The sequence below is a fragment of the Enhydra lutris genome, unplaced genomic scaffold (genome assembly GCF_002288905.1).
Source record: "Enhydra lutris kenyoni isolate GAN:26980312 unplaced genomic scaffold, ASM228890v2 scaffoldscaffold13, whole genome shotgun sequence".
Taxonomy (NCBI): domain Eukaryota; kingdom Metazoa; phylum Chordata; class Mammalia; order Carnivora; family Mustelidae; genus Enhydra; species Enhydra lutris.
The window spans coordinates 45,935,850-45,952,570 of record NW_019154097.1 but is presented as its reverse complement, the minus strand read 5'-3'; the positions used below and the strand labels follow the sequence as shown (position 1 = coordinate 45,952,570).

General features: G+C 62.9%; 1 protein-coding gene across 4 annotated transcripts in view; it reads left to right on the top strand.

Annotated features, from left to right (window-relative positions):
- LOC111146112 (GTF2I repeat domain containing 1) overlaps window positions 1-16,721 on the top strand; it is a 96,486-nt gene that overhangs the window by 26,109 nt on the left and 53,656 nt on the right. For 3 of the 4 annotated variants that reach the window (XM_022501507.1, XM_022501508.1, XM_022501506.1), the window contains exons 2-8: window positions 5,813-5,941; window positions 7,738-7,879; window positions 10,102-10,257; window positions 11,799-11,982; window positions 12,424-12,731; window positions 13,701-13,790; window positions 15,366-15,449. In XM_022501507.1, coding sequence (XP_022357215.1) covers window positions 5,819-5,941; window positions 7,738-7,879; window positions 10,102-10,257; window positions 11,799-11,982; window positions 12,424-12,731; window positions 13,701-13,790; window positions 15,366-15,449 — 1,087 coding nt within the window. In that variant the 5' untranslated portion in view covers window positions 5,813-5,818. The remainder of the gene's footprint in view (window positions 1-5,812; window positions 5,942-7,737; window positions 7,880-10,101; window positions 10,258-11,798; window positions 11,983-12,423; window positions 12,732-13,700; window positions 13,791-15,365; window positions 15,450-16,721) is intronic. The other variant, XM_022501509.1, reaches the window with a different exon arrangement.

The following is a 16,721-nucleotide window of genomic DNA, read 5'->3' as shown; positions in this document are numbered from 1 at the left end:
TGGTTCTAGGGTTTACGGTTAAGGTGCTCGAGGCTTGAAGTCCTGCTCTGGAAAGTGAGGGTGGTTGGGGGAATTCGCCAGACATCGGGATTCACCAGGCCTGGGTCCTTGGGAAACGGCCATGTTGCTCCCTCCTTCACTCCCCTCCGCTGAGCCCCTGGCAGGGAGAGGGGCAGCCAGGCCCTGGAAGGCTGCCTGAGCCCACCTCCTTGACACTTGCTGTTTGAGGCCTGGGCCCTTGTGGGTTTCCATGTCACCCTGAGCCCCGGGGCCCACGGTGTGGAGGACTGGCTCCTGGACTCCTGTCATCGAATGTCCAGGCTCTGCCTCAGTCTCTCTCTGAAGGCCTCCGGGGGTCTCACCACGCCCGGCCTTTGGCCATGAGCCCCGTGCCTCAGAGCGAGGAGTCTTGCCCCAAGTAGGAGCAAAAAGGCCTGGTTGTATCAGATGTCCCACAGGTCATCCTGCCTTTGTCACTCCCTTTGAGCAGGAAGGTCCTGTGGGTCTTGGTCTCTTCACCCTTGAAATGGGCGAAGTCCCCTCCATCCTGCCCGTTCCCTGGACAGAGGTCCCAGACGTCAGGGTGCTCGTGAATGGGACAGTAGTGTCCAAGGGGACCCCAGTGGACAGCCGTGGTTGGTGGCCATGAGGCATGCTCTTCAGCCTGGGAGAGGAGGAAGGAGCTGCCCGTAGAAGCAGGGCAAGGAGGGGAGGAGGAGGAGAGAGGAGGTGGAACCCTTGGATGACGCACCAACCGGATGCTGGCAGAGAAGGGGAGTCTCAGATGGTCTGGGCCGAGAGGTTCCTCTGCAGCCCCGACTTTTTTGTTTGCACACCCGTCTCCCACCTCTGATCCCATCAGCCCCGTTCCCTTGTCCTGCTCGGCCACACGTCACTGCTAGGGATCAAGTACCCGCCAGGGCCAGCAAGGTGTCTCCCCAGGCATGCAGCCCACGGGTGGCAGAGAGGACAGGAACAGGGACACCCCCCGCTGAGCCTCCCAGCTGGCCCAGAGTGCCCAGTGTACGGCGTTTGGGATTCCAGAACCCCGCTGAGGTGCTGTCTGCTGGTGGGCTGGCCCCAGGGTCGCTGGAGAGTGGGCTTTCTGTGCCTGGCCCCCAGGGGTGCCTTCCCACTGGGGACAGGTCTGTCCTGGGTCGGAGCCCTAGTGACTCAGACGGGCACACAAGCACTTGGCTAATCTTTGGCTCAGATACCGGGCTGGCCTCCCAACTCGCGGTGGCCAGCGAGGCTGCCGCTGTCTGGGCAAGGAGTCCCCAGCCAGGTGTGGGGAGGTGGGCCGCGGGCAGGAAGAGCAGAGCAGAGCTGCTCGGAAATGGGAGTCGGGGTGCTGGGGCTGGACCCGTGCCCAGAGATCCTCCCGGCTGTGTCTGGCTGTGTGTCAGGCTCCCCCCGGGAACTTGGAGATACAGTGTCCTTGGCCCTGCCGCTGACCTGTCACCTCCGGGCTTCTAGGGGGCAGGGCCCGGGAAGCTGGGAGTTGGAGGCTGGTTTCGGCAACCAGCAGGGGTACCTGCCTTCTTGCTCCTAGGTACAGAGGGACGGGGCCGACGTCACACAGGAGGGCTCCCGCAGACCGGGGACCCGGCGTCTTCACCTGCCCCAGCTCTGCCTTTTAGTGCTTCATGAGACAGGACCCTGGCCCACATCTGGTCTCCAGACAGGTCAAGAGAGCAGCGTCCCCCCGCTGCCTTGAGATCTCTGTGGAGAAGGAAGTCCTGTCCCCTCCCCCGGGAGCCAACCAGCCCATCTCACACGCTGGTGACCCCCCTCCCCAGACAGGTGTCCGCGGGCTCTGGTGCGGGGGTCCTGGGCCGTGCAGAGGGGCGCCCGTCCAGGACCCCTGACCCAGCAGCCTCCGTTGCTTTCAGTTCCTGGACTGTTCCTCCGAGATCCAACAGCAGCCACACTTGCCATGTCACACATTGCCTCTCTCTTTTTTAAAAAAATTTTTATTTTTTGAGAGCCTTCCAAGCCCAACTTGTCGCTCTGCATATAGCTTGTGACCGTCCCAGTTCCTGCCGCCCATTGCACTGGCTGGTTCCCCGAATATTTGTCGCGCGCCCGTGAAAACCCAAGCAGGTGTTCAACGCAGCGGGTGTCCCGTGACCCTGGCAGGCAGCACAGCCCTGGACGACCCCCAGGGCTCCCATTCCTGCTGGGGAAGTCGGGCAAGAAGCCCATGAACAGGTCCCTTCGAATGGCAGCAGGTTCTGTGCGGAAGAGATGGGAAGCTGGCGTGCGGGTGGGCCTGCCATGCGGTCAGGGGTGGGGTGCCGGGGAGCCGGTGATGGGGGCTGGGACGGCGGGGATGGCGGCGGCAGGAGGGGCAGGCCTGGGAGAGCCCGCTGCACGGGGTACTGCAGTCATAGTGCCCAGAGAGGGGAGCCTAGGTGGCACATGAGGGATAAGAGGGGAATGGAGCCAGAGCCCGGTGCGTAGGGGAGGCCGATGGACCAGAGAAGGCCAGTGGGCCCGGCTCACACAGCACCTATGCTCGGGGAGCTGTTGTCTGGACTCTTCCAGGTGAGGGGCATGAGACTGATGTGGCTGCTCTTGGCAGGAGGGGACTGTGGCGACAAGAGAAGGGCAGGGAGGCCCGGCCATGGCGTGAGCGAGCAAGGATGGTGGCCTGGATGGGAAGGTGGCCCTGGTGGTGACGAGAGGTGGGCAGATCTGGCTGCTTTCTGGAGCCGCACGAGCGGCGATCTCCCCACATTGTTCTAGAAGCAAGGGAGAAGGGAGCCGGGGATGAGGCCCCGGATGGAGCCCGAGCACCCAAGTGGCTGGCCGGGGAGGAGCCGGCCTGAGCGGGAAATAGGGGGTCCTGCTCTGGTCGAGTGGCCTCTTAGACGTTGAAGAGGAGGAGGTGGTGGTCAAGGACGGGGAGAGAGAGAGACCTAGAGTGACCAGCCTCCAGGTGACGTTAAGCCAAGAATTGGACGGGGAAGAGGAGGGGCCGGGATGGAACCGCAGCCTGCCGGCGGTCGGGTTGGCGTTCAGTGCTGGCGGCGGGGTTGGCGATCAGTGCCGGTGATTGGATGAGAGGTCAGTGCCGGCGGTCGGGTTGGCGATCAGTGCCGGTGGTTGGGTTGGTGGTCAGCGCTGGCGGTAGGGTTGGCGGTCAGTGCCAGCAGGGCGAGTGGCCGGGAGGTGGGAGGTAAACCAGATGGGCGGCCCCCTGGCAGCCTCCGGAGAAGCATGTGTCAGGGAAGAGAGGCTGCGTGCTACTTGCCTCCTGACCCTTGCAGGCCTGTCCACCTAGGAGCCTGAGGGCAGCTGGCAGTCCCTCCCGACCTGTCCCCTGCTTCGGGAGCCAGCTGCCTGTCCCCTGACGTGACGCTTCTGGTGTCCTCCCCTGGGGGCCCCAGAGCAGGGCTTGGGTGCCTCCGGCCTTGCCCAGCCCTGGCCTCTGGGCTGCGGTGCACGGGGGCTTCAGCTGTGGCTCCTGTCCTCACTGCCCTCCCCCTGCACCCCCACCCCCACCGGCCCCCCGGGACGCTGTCCTGTTAGTGCTGTCCCCTCGCCTCCTGGTTTACTGCTCTCGTCTTCTCGTTCTCTATTCTGAATCGTTTGTTGGCTTTATCGTGTGGTTTTCTCTCTGTGCTCTCGTGCCTCTGGCCACATGAGGCCTGTCCCTCTCCCAGAGGCCCAGGGCATTCGCAGGAGGGTTTGCTCCTTCCCGTCCCCCAAAGTGCACCCACCTTCCCCCGGACACAGAGCCCGCCTTCCCTCCCTCCCTCCGTCCTTCCCTGCCTGCATCCTCGTTCCTTCCTAAGTGGATTAGGACTCTGCAGGAAGGAGCCACCAGCTGTCTGGGGCGACCCGGAGGCCAGGGCTGTCTGGTGCCTGCAGCTTTGCCCTGATTCGATTTGGGCTGGGAGGCTGGCGGGCTGAGGTCTTTCTGGGAATGGCTCGAGGGGGGAGGAGCCTTCCCTTGCCCCGGGCGGGCAAACCTCGCAGCAGGTCGCACGTCGGACCCTCCAGTGGGCTTCCAACCGCACAAGGCCTCAGGCTCTGGCCAGCGGCTGCCTGCGGCTCCCATGAGGGTGTCTCCGACGTGGCCTGTCTTGCTCTCCGCGTCCCCTAATACCGTGGACTTCAGACATTATAAAGTCACAGCCCGGTTGAAGAAATACATTTTGTAACATTTCGGAGTGAACCCAATTCCCATGCTGGCCGATGGCTGGCCAACCAGCTGTTAAAATCCATATTTATTCCCAGCCAAATAGTAGACTCGGGCCAGACGGGAGGCGGGAACCAGGCCCGACTGCGTTCCTAATGCCTCCGCACGTTCCCACAGCTGTAGCTGGGACATTCCTTACCTTGTTGTGTGTGATGCTCTCTGACACTCATTCCGTACGGCCGGTTTCATGACTCACGGGTGGTCGTGCGCGGCGGGCCCTGAACAGGACCCAGGGGTGACAGGCAACCTGGTCTCTGCCCTCAGAGAGCTTATGGTCCAGGCTGGGGGGTGCGGGCAGCTGTGATGGCAGAAGACGCTCCAGCTTTGGCACTGTCAACCTGCCCGGTGACCCCGTCTGCAGGAAGCCGGGAGGCCAGGACCCCCAGGCTCCCTCTGAGGCCCTGCAGCCCTGTTCCCTGCTTGTGCCTCTGACCTGGCCTGGGGTCCATACACAGAGCATTAGGGGAGCCAAACCCCGAGAGGAAAACTGAGGGTCCCTGCCTCTGCCCTCTGCCCTCTCCTTTGCTTGGGATTGGCAAGGGGAAAGCTCTGGCACTGGGGCAGCCCCTGGACCTGACTCCTGGGGTTCTGCTGGGGAGGGGCAGGATGGAACTGGAAGAGGGGGAGGGTGACCTTTGTGTCTCATCTCATGGGTGCACGGCCTGGGCTAGGTGGTGCACGAGCAGTAGGCCTGTCCCCTGCCTGGGGGAGCCCTGACGTTGGGCCCCAGTCTGCGGGCATTCCAGCAAGGGGAGGGCGCACCTCTGTCCTCCGGGAGCCTCGTGACAAGGGGACAAAGTCCTGTCTTGGGGAAACCCTGTCCTGAGATGAAGTGGCCTCCATTGTCTTTCTGAACCTCTGAGATGGGCTCCTGGGCCTCAGGGCAGTGGCCTTGCCCACCATAGCCTGTTTGAAAGCTGTGACCGGGGAGCCTGGCGACAGGTGGGAGGCCAGCCAGGACCCTTGGCCCAGGCAGGGCGGGAAGGGGCAGGAAGAGGTGGGGCCTTTGAGGGCACCCTCCTAGCAGAGGTGATCCTTAAAAGCTGAGTGGGCGGTCGGCACACGACAGAGGGGCCAGCAGGCCACTCGGATCAGGGAGGGTGGAACCTGCTACAGCTGGGGGCTGTGAAGGACGTGGGTATGCTTGGGGGATCCGGAGTGTGGGCCGCGAAGGGGGAGTTAGACAGGGGACAGGAGTCCAGAGCTCACCTGGGGAGTAGGGAGCCATGGAAGGTGTGTGAGCAAGGGGGAGGGAGAGCCGTGGCCAGAGCGACGTGCTGGGGAGAGTTGGCGGTCGAGGTAGGCCAGGCAGACTGGCCATGGTACTGGACTCAGCCGTGGAGTTGCAGATCTGGGGGACACGCCATGGACCACACTCCCCGGCTGCCTGCCGTGTGCGCCCGTGCTTGTCTGGAGCTGTGTGCAGTCTTCTCCCGGTCTAGGCCTGCCGGGGGTCTAACGCCTTCATGAGCATGAGCCCTCGGGGAAAGGGGGGGCCGGCCCCTGATTCGTCCCACCTGGGAAGTAGAGGCGGCCCTAGGGGTCTGGGGCCCTGGCGGGGTTGGGGGGAGCACTCGCCCACCTCCACTTCCTCCTTCCATCCAGGTGACCATGGCCTTGTTGGGGAAGCGCTGCGACATTCCCACCAACGGCTGCGGGCCCGACCGCTGGAGCTCGGCCTTTACCCGCAAGGACGAGATCATCACCAGCCTCGTGTCCGCGTTAGATTCCATGGTGAGTGCGCTGGTCTGCCCCGGCCTGGCGGGAGTCCCAGCCTTTGCCAGCAGACGCGGGAGCTCGAGTCCCACCTCTGCCACCTCGGGGGGCCTTCACTGTCCCCATCTGCCAACATCGGGGGCGGGGTGGGGGAGCGAGAGGCTTGGGCTCAGCCAAGGATGTGAAAATGTAGCCCTGGAAACCAACGCGGGCCCTGGTCCCTGGTCCCTGGTCCCTGGTCCCTGGTCCCCTGACCCCTTGTCCTCATTTCATCACCTTTTGCCATTCCGGTCCCATCGCTGGGAAGGTCCCAGGTCTCCGACCCCCAGCAGGGCCCCGCGAGGACAGGATCTGTGTGGTCAGTGACTCATGAGGAAGCTGTCACCCCCGATGTTACAGCATCTCAGGGCCAGGAGAGAGGAATGGGGCCTCGTAATCCCTTTGGCACCGTTGCCTACGTACCGAAGCTGGTAGTGGTTTCTCCCGGATGAGGAAATGATAATGTCATTTTTACTGTAGCCTTTCCCTGGGGGAAGGTTCTGGGACAGTGAGTAGGCGGGTGTTGGAAGCTGTATGGCGTCCACTAGCTGCACCCCTCCCTGCCTGTTAGGATGGTGAAGTTGAGTTCAGAGAGGGCAGCACCTTGCCTGGAGTCACACAGCATGACCAGTTTTTTGTTTTGTTTTGTTTTTTAAGAGAAAAAGAAGGAGAGACAGAGGGCACGAGCAGTGGGGGAGGGGCAGAGGGCAGAGGGAGAAGCAGGCTCTCCATCTAGGGGGGGGCCCTCCAGCTCCGATGGGCCCTCCCGTGTGGGGAGCGAGTGACTCTTTGTCTCCTTTGCTTGTGACGTTCTGTGGCACTGCCATGGGGGAAGCGAGCGGCAGGTTTTATTTTAATCTTAGCGGGAAATCAGCACACACCCCTCACTGTAGGAGATCCCAGGGGACAGGCCGGTCAGCTCTACGATGTCCCCAGCGGCACAGGGACTCTGGGCTGGAGCCAGGGAGCATGATTATGGCCCAGAGAGGTTGAGGAACCTGTCCTAGGTCACACAGCAGCAAAACTAGGATGAGAAACCAGACTTCATGCCTGCCAGCCGAGCACTACTAAACTCACATGAAACCCAGCATTTATGGGGCGCTGAGTACATGCTGGGAGCTTGGCAGGCAGAGAGCTTCCGCCGACAGGTCTGGAGGGCTGAAATGCTGGTGGTCTTGGTTGCAAGGCCCCCGTGTTCGGGCTTCCCGTGCAGCAGGCCTGCCAACCCCTCAACTCGGGCTGCTGGAATGACCTCTCTGTTTGTGGACCCACATGCGATACCCCGGGTTAGAGATCCTTCCTGCCTGCCGGGCCTCGCTGAGTCCCCACAACCAAGCCCACTGAAAGGGAACTGCACTGCTGGTCCCCGTTCTGCAGATCGGGCCCAGAAGGGGACGGGCGTGGGTCAGTCCCACAGCAAGAAGCCGCTCATGGGGGATTGAAACCTGTATCTGTCCGAGCCTTGGTTCTCCTGCCCCCACCCCCCCAACCTCTTCTCATTTAGGACTTTATAAAAACCAAAGACAGGATTGTGCCTGGGGCTGGGGCCCAGTCCCAAGCAGGAAGCCCCATTAGAGCTAGGAGGACCAGGAAGGAGGGAAGAGCAGAGGTCCTGTGTCTTTGTTCCTCTCGGGGCTCCCTGACGTGGCTTCTCCCTTGACCTTGGCCAAGCTTTGGGGGGTGGGAGGCATTCAGTCCTTCCTCCTGCAGGCTCCGACTGAGAACCGTGGCGGGGGGATCTCCCCCAGGCTCACACACCCTGCTCCCTCCCGCAGTGCTCAGCGCTGTCCAAGCTGAATGCAGAGGTGGCCTGTGTCGCCGTGCACGATGAGAGTGCCTTCGTGGTGGGCACCGAGAAGGGGAGAATGTTCCTGAACGCACGGAAGGAGCTGCAGTCCGATTTCCTCAGGTTCTGCCGTGAGTACCCCGGGGCTCCAGTGGGTACTCACGGCAGTGGGTCTGCGGTCCCCGAGGACAGGAGCTCCGGCGTGTCTCTGGGTCCCCAGAGCAATGCCAGGGTGCCCTGTGTCCGGGGCTGTGCAGGCTTCCCAACAGGGCACCATTGGGGCATGACTCTTCCAGCAGCCCCTCGGTCCCCAGAGACCGGGTGACTCCACCGCGGGGCGGGCCAGACCCAGGCACATCCATCTGCTCGTTGACAGAAGGGGACCCCGAGGTCCAGTGTTGCCCAGTTCCCGTGCGTCTTTGACGCAGTGCCCAGGTGTCCTTGTTCAACTGACACTTGCTGAGCCCGGGCTGTGTGCGGCCCGTGGTGGCTCTTGGGGACGAAGGGACTGAGGACACCGGCAGAACGAGCGGTTAGTGGTGATCAGTAGTGCTTTGGGCGAGGCCGCTTGCTCTGTTCGCTTCCCCAGCAGGTTCCGGAAACTGCACTAGTGTACGAGGGAGAAACTGAGGCACAGTGAGCATAAGCCACGTGCCCAGGGAGGCAGAGCCCCCAGGTGACGGAGGCCAGGCTTCTGTTCTGAAACCCGTGCTCTTCCTGCCGCACTCCTTCAGAATCCGGGGTGGGGGTGGGGCCGGGTGCAGCGGGATCCTTCCTGCCCCCGCCCCCCACCTGCTGGGAGCCCTGCCGGGGATGGGCTGGGGGGGGGTCCTGGTCACTTGAAAAGGAGAGCAGCACTCAGAGCTGGGAGCCGGGAGCCCCGAAGCAGGGGGGTCGTTCCGAAGCCCCCGACTCCTCAACACTCTGCTGGGGCCTGTAGACCCACCTAACCCAGCCCCTCCGTCTGTGTCACCCCTCCGGCACCCCTCACCCTGACCGCAGGCGGCACCGGCCTGAGTGCTAGCTCACCGGCTCTCTACATGTTCTCCCCTCTGCCTCTGTGCCCGCTGTCCCCCGACCCGGGAGGCCCTCCCTCCTTTCCTCGGCCGGCAGACGTCTCCCCAGCCTCCGTGTCCACGTTCCTCCCTCCTGGGGCCCTATCTGCACCCCCCACCCCTAGACGCCAACCCTCTCCCCGGACCGGCCCAGCCCCTGTGGTTACTCCCCACGCTGTGCCAGCTTCTCGTGCCCTGAATTTCCATCTGTGCCCCTGGTGAGCGCGTTAGCTTCATGTTTTTGGTGGGTTAGGTCCTACAGGGTTTGGGGCTGTCCCCCGGGCTCTGTCCTGGCTCCTGCCACCTGCCAGCTACTGGGTCTCAACCTCCTTGTCTGTGAAAGGGGAGGGCCCCCTGGGGTCTGGAGCCTAGATCAGGCGTTTCGGGGAAGGCTGGCCCCCCAGCACCAGGCAGGTCATCACTGGGGTCCAGAGGCTTCCCCAGCCGCCCTAGCCCCACCCCCACTCAGCTCTCAGAGCCTGTCCCCTCTCCACGGGTGGGAGGGGACTGGCCCAGGGTAGAATAGACAGTGGCAGGGTTCTGTGGCCCCCAGTTTGCCAGGCGGGGGCCGGGGAAGGTGCACCTGGCTTCCCAAGCCCGGCAGAGCTACTGTTTTTAGCCCCGGGAGCTCGGCTGGTTTATTTCAGGCTCCGCAGATCCCGGGAGGGAATCAGGCTCCCGACTGCGAGGGGGCCTCCAGGCCCCCATCTCGTCCGCTTTCCCATGAAGTTTCCAGCATCTCCCTATGCAGGGGTCCACGGACACTCCCTGGCTCAGCCTGGCACGAACCTGCCTCTTTGTAGCCCCCTTGGCCTCCTGGTGGGGTCCCCATCATCTCCTCACGGGGCAGAGCAGCAGACCGGGGGGGCCTTGACTATTTAAGGCGGCGTCAGTGTCCGAGGACAGAGAGGGGTGTGTGGAACCGGCAGTGTTTGAACCCCAGTTCTGAGCCGGGCCAGCTGGTCTTCTGTGAGAGCTGACACCCTGAGGCCCAGAGAGGCAAGGGACTTGCCCAAGGTCACACAGTGAGTTGGAGGTGACCAGGCTGAGACCCAATCCCCGTGTTAGGCTCCAGGAACTCCCAGATGAGCAGCCTCGGCCCTGGGCAGGGGGTTGGGGCCAGGCCCTCTCCCTCGTCCCTCATTCATTCCTTCCTTCCTTCCTTCCTTCCTTCCTTCATTTCCACTCCACGTTGAGTGTCCGCCACAGGGTTCCGCGTGGGGCAGGGACACCTCAGCTTGCCGGGCAGGGGGGAAAGACAGGTGCTCATCCTGGCCTGGCTGCTCTGTGTCCCACAGGCGGGGCCCCCTGGAAGGAGCCGGAGGCAGAGCAGCCCAAGAAGGTGTCGCGGGGCGAGGGTGGCGGCCGGAGCATCCCTCGGGCTTCCCTGGAGCACGGCTCGGACGTGTACCTTCTGCGCAAGATGGTAGAGGAGGTGTTTGATGTTCTTTATAGTAAGATCCTTCCTCATTCCATTTGGGGCCCCCAGGTGGGTGGGAGCCCCAGTCCCCATCCCACAGAGCAGGCCCCTCCCAGCCCTCTGACATCCACACCTCCCCGGGCCCGCCCTGGCCTGCTCTTGCCAGGTCCCTGCTGTGCCCACCTGTCCTGTGACCAAGGGCATCTTCTGACCATGGCCCCGGGGGCTCCCCGTCACCCTCCCTGCCGCAGCTGGGCTCTGCCCCGACCCCAGCCCTGCTGCCCTGCTGCCCGGCCTCGCGAAGCCACTTCCCCTTCCCTAGCCCACTCCGGCTCCATCTCACACCTCACCTCCGCGCCGCTGTGCCACTCGGGACTGCCTTCCCCTCTGTCCGGCGGACCCCGCCTTGTTCTCTAAGGCTCAGATCTGGGAAGCCCCTGCTGCTGGCTTCGCGCCCCCTTTGGGGACCCAGTATGTTCTGACCTCTCACCAGCCCAGTGCCCTCTGGGGCTGGGGTCTGTGCCTGCCCCCTCCACAGCTCAGGCGATGGGCTAAGGCCCACAGGGTGTTTGTTGAATGACTGACTGAGCGCTAACTTAACTCATTAGCCAAGTCCTTCCTCTGGGGCTTGGGGGAGGTGGGCAGGCCTGGCCTCTCTCTGGCCCAGTGGTAGCTGTCACAGCCTCCCAGTGACCTTGGGCAGGTCCCTTTGGTCCCTGAGGGTCCCAGCTCTGTGTGGAGCACAGGTCTGAGCGATCTCCTGCTGTCAGGAGGAAGGGGAGGCCCAGGTGGGATGGGAGGCCCAGAGGCCCTGGGCGGGCACGCCGGCCACCCCGGGATGGGAGGACTTGTCACATGTGGTTGGCTTTGCCAGCTACAGGGTTCGCGCCCTCAACCCTCCCCCACACACACACCCCTGCCCGCTCTGCCCTGCCCCTGCCCCCCAGTTGCCCACCTCGGGCGGCATCTCAGGTGAATGGCCTCTTTCTGGCTCTGGGAGGGCTGCAGTGTGGAAGTGACGGCAGGTGTTCCTGAGCCCAGGCCCCTTGGCTGTGTCCCCCCACTTCCACTCAGTCCCCAGGGAGTCTCCCCTCCACTCAGCCCTTCCTCATCCCTACCTGTCCGCTTCCCCTCTTTCTCCGGTTTTCTCTCCTCCTCCTTTCCTCCCTGTGGCTTTCTCCCCTGAGATCTCTGCGCTCCCCTCCTTTCTCTCTACCGGGTTTCCTCCTGAGCTCCCGCCCGCAGCCCTGAGCCCCGCTCTCCCCTCCACCCGGGTGCCCAGAGAGGACAGAATGGCGAGAGAAGCCAGGAACCCCGGCCATGGTGGGGGGAGCCCCGGCCTCAGGGCACACAGAGGGGCCCATCCCCAGCACCCACCTTCCCCACTTGGCCTGCAGAGCCTTCCTTGTTCTGTGTGAAGTCCGTAGGGAAGGGGCCCGTGGGGTCCAATTTCCCAGGAACCCGGCGCCGCAGGGAGGGACTCCACATGGCCCCAGCTCCGGGGCACGCCTGGCCCCCGCGCCAGCCTGGCTTCCCTCTCATACTAGACCCTCTCCTCGACCCCCTCCCCCACAGGCGAGGCCCTGGGAAGGGCCAGCGTGGTACCCCTGCCCTATGAGAGGCTGCTCAGGGAGCCGGGGCTGCTGGCCGTGCAGGGGCTGCCCGAGGGCCTGGCCTTCCGGAGGCCAGCCGACTACGACCCCAAGGCCCTCATGGCCATCCTGGAGCACAGCCACCGGATCCGCTTCAAGCTCAAGAGGTAAGTGAGTGGTCAGCCTGGGAGTGGGCCCAGAGCCTGGTTGCTGGACCGTGAGGGCCAGGCCAGGGCGGGCCAGCGCGGGCGGTGGGGTGGGGGGTTGACCTGCTTCCGTGCTGGCTTAGCCACCTGAGGCCACTTACCCCGTCATGGGAGGGGACTTCAGACACCCGTGAGGGACCCCGGTTGGCGAGCTCCCAATCTGGTGTTGGAGGTGAGGCGTGCCTGCCGGGTTGGGGGGTATGAGGGAGGTAGGGGACGAGGGGCAGGGCCCAGCGCCTCCAGCGGCCCAGCCTTGTGCCCCTGGCCACATCACATCCCTGCCCCGGGTCCGCACCCTGCCTGTAGAATGGGGACCGGCTCCCCGCGGTGTACCTCGTAGGCCGTCCTGTTGTTCAGAGGGCCAGGCGTGGGAAGCTGACCCGTGTCCTCTCCATCCCCCAGGCCGCTCGAGGATGGCGGACGGGACTCGAAGGCCCTCGTGGAGCTGAACGGTGTCTCCCTGATAGCCAAGGGCTCTCGGGACTGTGGCCTGCACGGCCAAGCCCCCAAGGGGCCACCCCAGGACCTTCCCCCCACCGCCACCTCCTCTGTGGCCAGCTTCCTGTACAGCCCCGCACTCCCTAACCACACCACCAGAGAGCTCAAGCAGGAGGCGCCCGCCTGCCCACTTGCCCCCAGCGACCTGGGCCTTGGCCGGACTGGGCCTGAGCCCAAGGCCTCTGGGGCCCAGGACTTCCCCGACTGCTGTGGTAAGCTGCTGCTGAGACCCTGTGTCCGGCGGGTGGGACAGGGGTCACTCCTGCGGGGGAGTGGATCCCTCCCTGGGCAGATGGGGGTGCTCAGGCCCACCCCAGGAGGAAGGAGACATGTCGGGACAAGGGGCTGAGACCAGGAGATGTTTGAGGAGCCCCTACAGAGAAGCCTATGGAGGGAGTAAACAGGCAAACCGGTCACAAGCGTTTAACGAGCACCTGGGACAGACCTGGCCTGGATTAGGCGTCTCGAAAGCATAAGAGAAGGGACAGCTGGGTGTGAGGAAGATTTCTATCCTGGCTCCGCTGCTTAGTGGCTGTGCCCCACAGCAAATCTCTACCTCCCTGAGCCTCTGTTTCCTCGGCCTTAAAGTCGAGATGCCAGCAGGACCCTCCGAAGGTTATTGTCGTGGTCAAATGACAGGGCAAGTGAGAAATGCATGTTCCCAGGCCCTGCTGCCATCCTGCTAGATCTGAAGCTTTGGGGGCAGCTGGGGGCCCAAGCGTCTGTGTATTTACATCTGCCAAGTGGCTCCGACGGGTGCTCGGACTTGACAGCTGCTGTGTTAAGGCACAGCCCAGTGCTTGGTACACAGTAGGTGCTTATAAGTTGCACTTACTGTTAGGAGAAGGAGAAAAAAGGACTTCCCTCCCCTCCTCCCCACCCCCGGCCAAACGGTGTGTTGAGCAGCGTGATGGGACTTACATGCCTAAACTGGGGTCCCCACCTATCGTCGGGCATCCTGACTCTGGCCTCCCTGATCTGCCATTCGGACAGCAAACTCTGCTAAACAATGTCTCAGGCCTCCGGGCAGGGAACTTGCCCTGAGCTTACGACCCTAGGTCAGAGCTCTGAGTTCTCCTTGATGGATGAGACTGTTACCCCAGAGCCAGCATCTTTGCATCCAGGCCAGATCGGGGCAGGGGGCCCCCCTCGAACGTGCGCCTTTTCTCTCCCTTGTCCAGGACAGAAGCCCCCCGGGCCTGGGGGTCCTCTCATCCAGAACGTCCATGCCTCGAAGCGCATCCTCTTCTCCATCGTCCACGACAAGTCAGGTAGGATGGTGCCCACAGCAGCGCCGTGACCAGAGTCGGGGTCCGGGGCTGAGGGTGCTGCTTCCCGAAATGGAGATGTGTCTGCTGGGCCTTTGCGAGAGAAGGGAGAGAAGGGAGGGACGGCTCTGCACCAGGGGCTTGGGAGTGAAACCAGGGTGTAACAGTTAGGTGTTGCTGTGTAACAAACTGCCCCAGGACTTAGCTTACACCGTCAAGCGTTTACACGTTGTCGTTTGGGCGGGTCTGGAATTCGGAAACAGCTTAGCTGGGTGCTTCTGGCTCAGGATTTCTGTGTCACAAGGTTGGACCCGGGGTGCCGGCAGTGGCTGCTGAAGGCCATCTGAACTCCACCTCCTGAAGACGGGAGGGCCACAGAACTACGTGGATGGGTTTTACAAGTACCACCCCGTTATTTGGGATTCGTGGATGGGGACGAAGCGAGGTTGCCTGGCAGTGACACATGATGGGGATATCGGTCTCACCTCCGTGAGAGGCTCTTTGAGAAGATGTCACCCCCTGAGATCAGAATGGAGACCCCCGCGGCCCCACTCGGGGTCCATCCCTGGTGCAGTAGCATCACGGGAGGCCGTGGTGGGCAAGGGGTACCAGCCGCGCACTGGGTGCTCGCTGGGCGACCTCAGGCAGAATGCTCAGCCTCTCTGAGCCTGGTTTTCCGGCCTGAGAAATGGGAATATTGTCTGTGCTACAAAGCTGTCATGAGGGACGAACTGGGAAGTAGTATATAAAGTATTCAACACAGATAAGCCCTTAATAAATTAAAGATGGGGAACGCCTAGGTGGCTTAGTCAGTGAAACATCTGCCTTCAGCTCAGGTCATGATCCCAGGGTCCTAGGATCGAGCCCCGCATTGGGCTCTCTGCTCAGCGGGGAGCCTGCTTCCCCCTCTGCCTGCTACTCCCCTTGTTTGTGCTCGCTCTCTCTTTCTCTGACAGATAAATAAATGAAATCTCTTAAAAAGCAAAAATAATAAATAAATTAAAGGTGGCATTTATAGTGGTGTTACAATGAACCAAATGATAGCTCTAGTTATTAATAGTAAGTGGAGGCAGAGGCTTTGTTTCCAGGCAAGAGACCAGCAGAGCTGAGGGTTTGAGGGAGGCCACGGGGCCAAGGCCGGGGAAGACCCAGGAAGTGCAAAGCCTGAGGGTTAGTGCCTTCGAGAGCAGGACTCGGCGACTCCTCTCAGGGAGCACCCCCTCAGGCCCCCTGCCTGTGTGGGGCAGGAGACACCCAGGAGGGACAGGCTGAGCCCACATCGTACGCACCAACCCCGGGGCCCGACAGAGGCAAGAGAAGAGAGCCAGGGGGCTGGGGGAGGCCCTCCGAGCACCCTGGATCTGGGCAGGGTCACCTGCCGGAGGAGGCTGGGTGTCTGAGGTGGCAGTGAACAGAAGAGCTCAGCCCCTCTGTGGGACTCTGGGGGCCTCCAGTGTGGCCGTCTCCGGGGCCCAACCCCTGCTAGGAGGATCCTGTGGAGGAGGGGAGGGGGAGGCGGTGGGGCCGTGCCGTCCCTGCCCGGACCCACCCTCCCTCGTACCTCCTGTGTTTTGATAGAGAAGTGGGACGCCTTCATAAAGGAAACCGAGGACATCAACACGCTCCGGGAGTGCGTGCAGATCCTGTTCAACAGCAGATATGGTGAGTGGGCGGCGCGGCCCGCCGTGTGGCCCCCAGCAGCGTGTTGAGCATCTCATTACGTGGCAATCACTCGTGTTCCCTAACATGACAGCGGGAGCCATATGCTGGTACCGGCGTCTGGGGAGGGGGTGGTTGTGTCAATATTTCCCTTCCAGACTTTTCCAGGGGGCGGGACCGATGGCAGAGTCCCAAGCTGGACTCACCTGCAGGTCGCGGGTTGGGGGGGCTGGGGGGATGACACCCTGCAGAGGAGACCCAGGAGAGTGGCCGCGGCCTCATGCTCGCAAGTCCCCCACAGACTTCGCCGTTCCCTGCCCCCCTTGCCTTTGTGCCAGGCCCCCCTTGCCTGGCGTGCCCTTTGTGTGTTTGGGGAGCAGACTGCCACTGGTTCCTCGAGGCTCAGCCCAGGCCATGGGGCTCCCAGAGCCCCGATGGGCCCTTCCCTGTACGCGTCCCGCGTTTGACGTGCCTTGTCTGTGTCTTCCTGTGTCCGCGCCGGCCCCTCCGTGTGTCCCCAGCACCCAGGACAGCGCCAGGCTCAGAGCGCATGTCAGCCCTCTCAGCCCATGGGGCAAAGGGAGGGCAGGGACGGATGCCACCCAGGCCTGCCAACGGAGAGGAGGGGCAGGGACCCTGGGAGCTCCCTGAACACACATGGTCTGGGAGGAGCACTATGCTGGGAGTCCACAGCCGCTTGCCCCGGTGACCAAGAGGAGTGGGCTGCCTCCCTCTCTAGCCTTGGCCTTCTCGCCTTAAGCAGAAAGGACAGGGTGGGGCTTTTGCCTCTTCCCTTCCTTCTCTCTCCTTCCGTCCTTCTCTCCTCTCCTCCTCTTCCTCCCTCCCCTCCTGCCTTGCTAAAGGAAAACCCTCTCTCTAATGCTTCTGACACCCAAAGGGGATTTTCCACGGCAAGCAGTGCTCTGTCTGGGTGGCCTCTACAGTTCAGTCACGACACTGACCTCCCGGAGTGACGCAGAGCCTGCGGGTTAAGGACTCAGTCCCACAAGTGACCCCAGGGCATTTGCACTGCTGTCCCACTTGGCTCCACATCCACGGTTCCCACGACAACCCCCCGCCCCAGGTTCGGACGGTCTGCTGGGACAGCACCTAGAACCTGGACACGCTTTATCTGTCTTTAGCAGTTTATTATATAGGATACAGATGAGCAGGGAGATGACGGGACACATAGGGTGAGGTCCAGAAGGGTCTCAAGCACCGGAGCTTCTGTCCTGGTGGGGTTTGGGGTGCACCCTCCTGGCACAGGGGCAGACC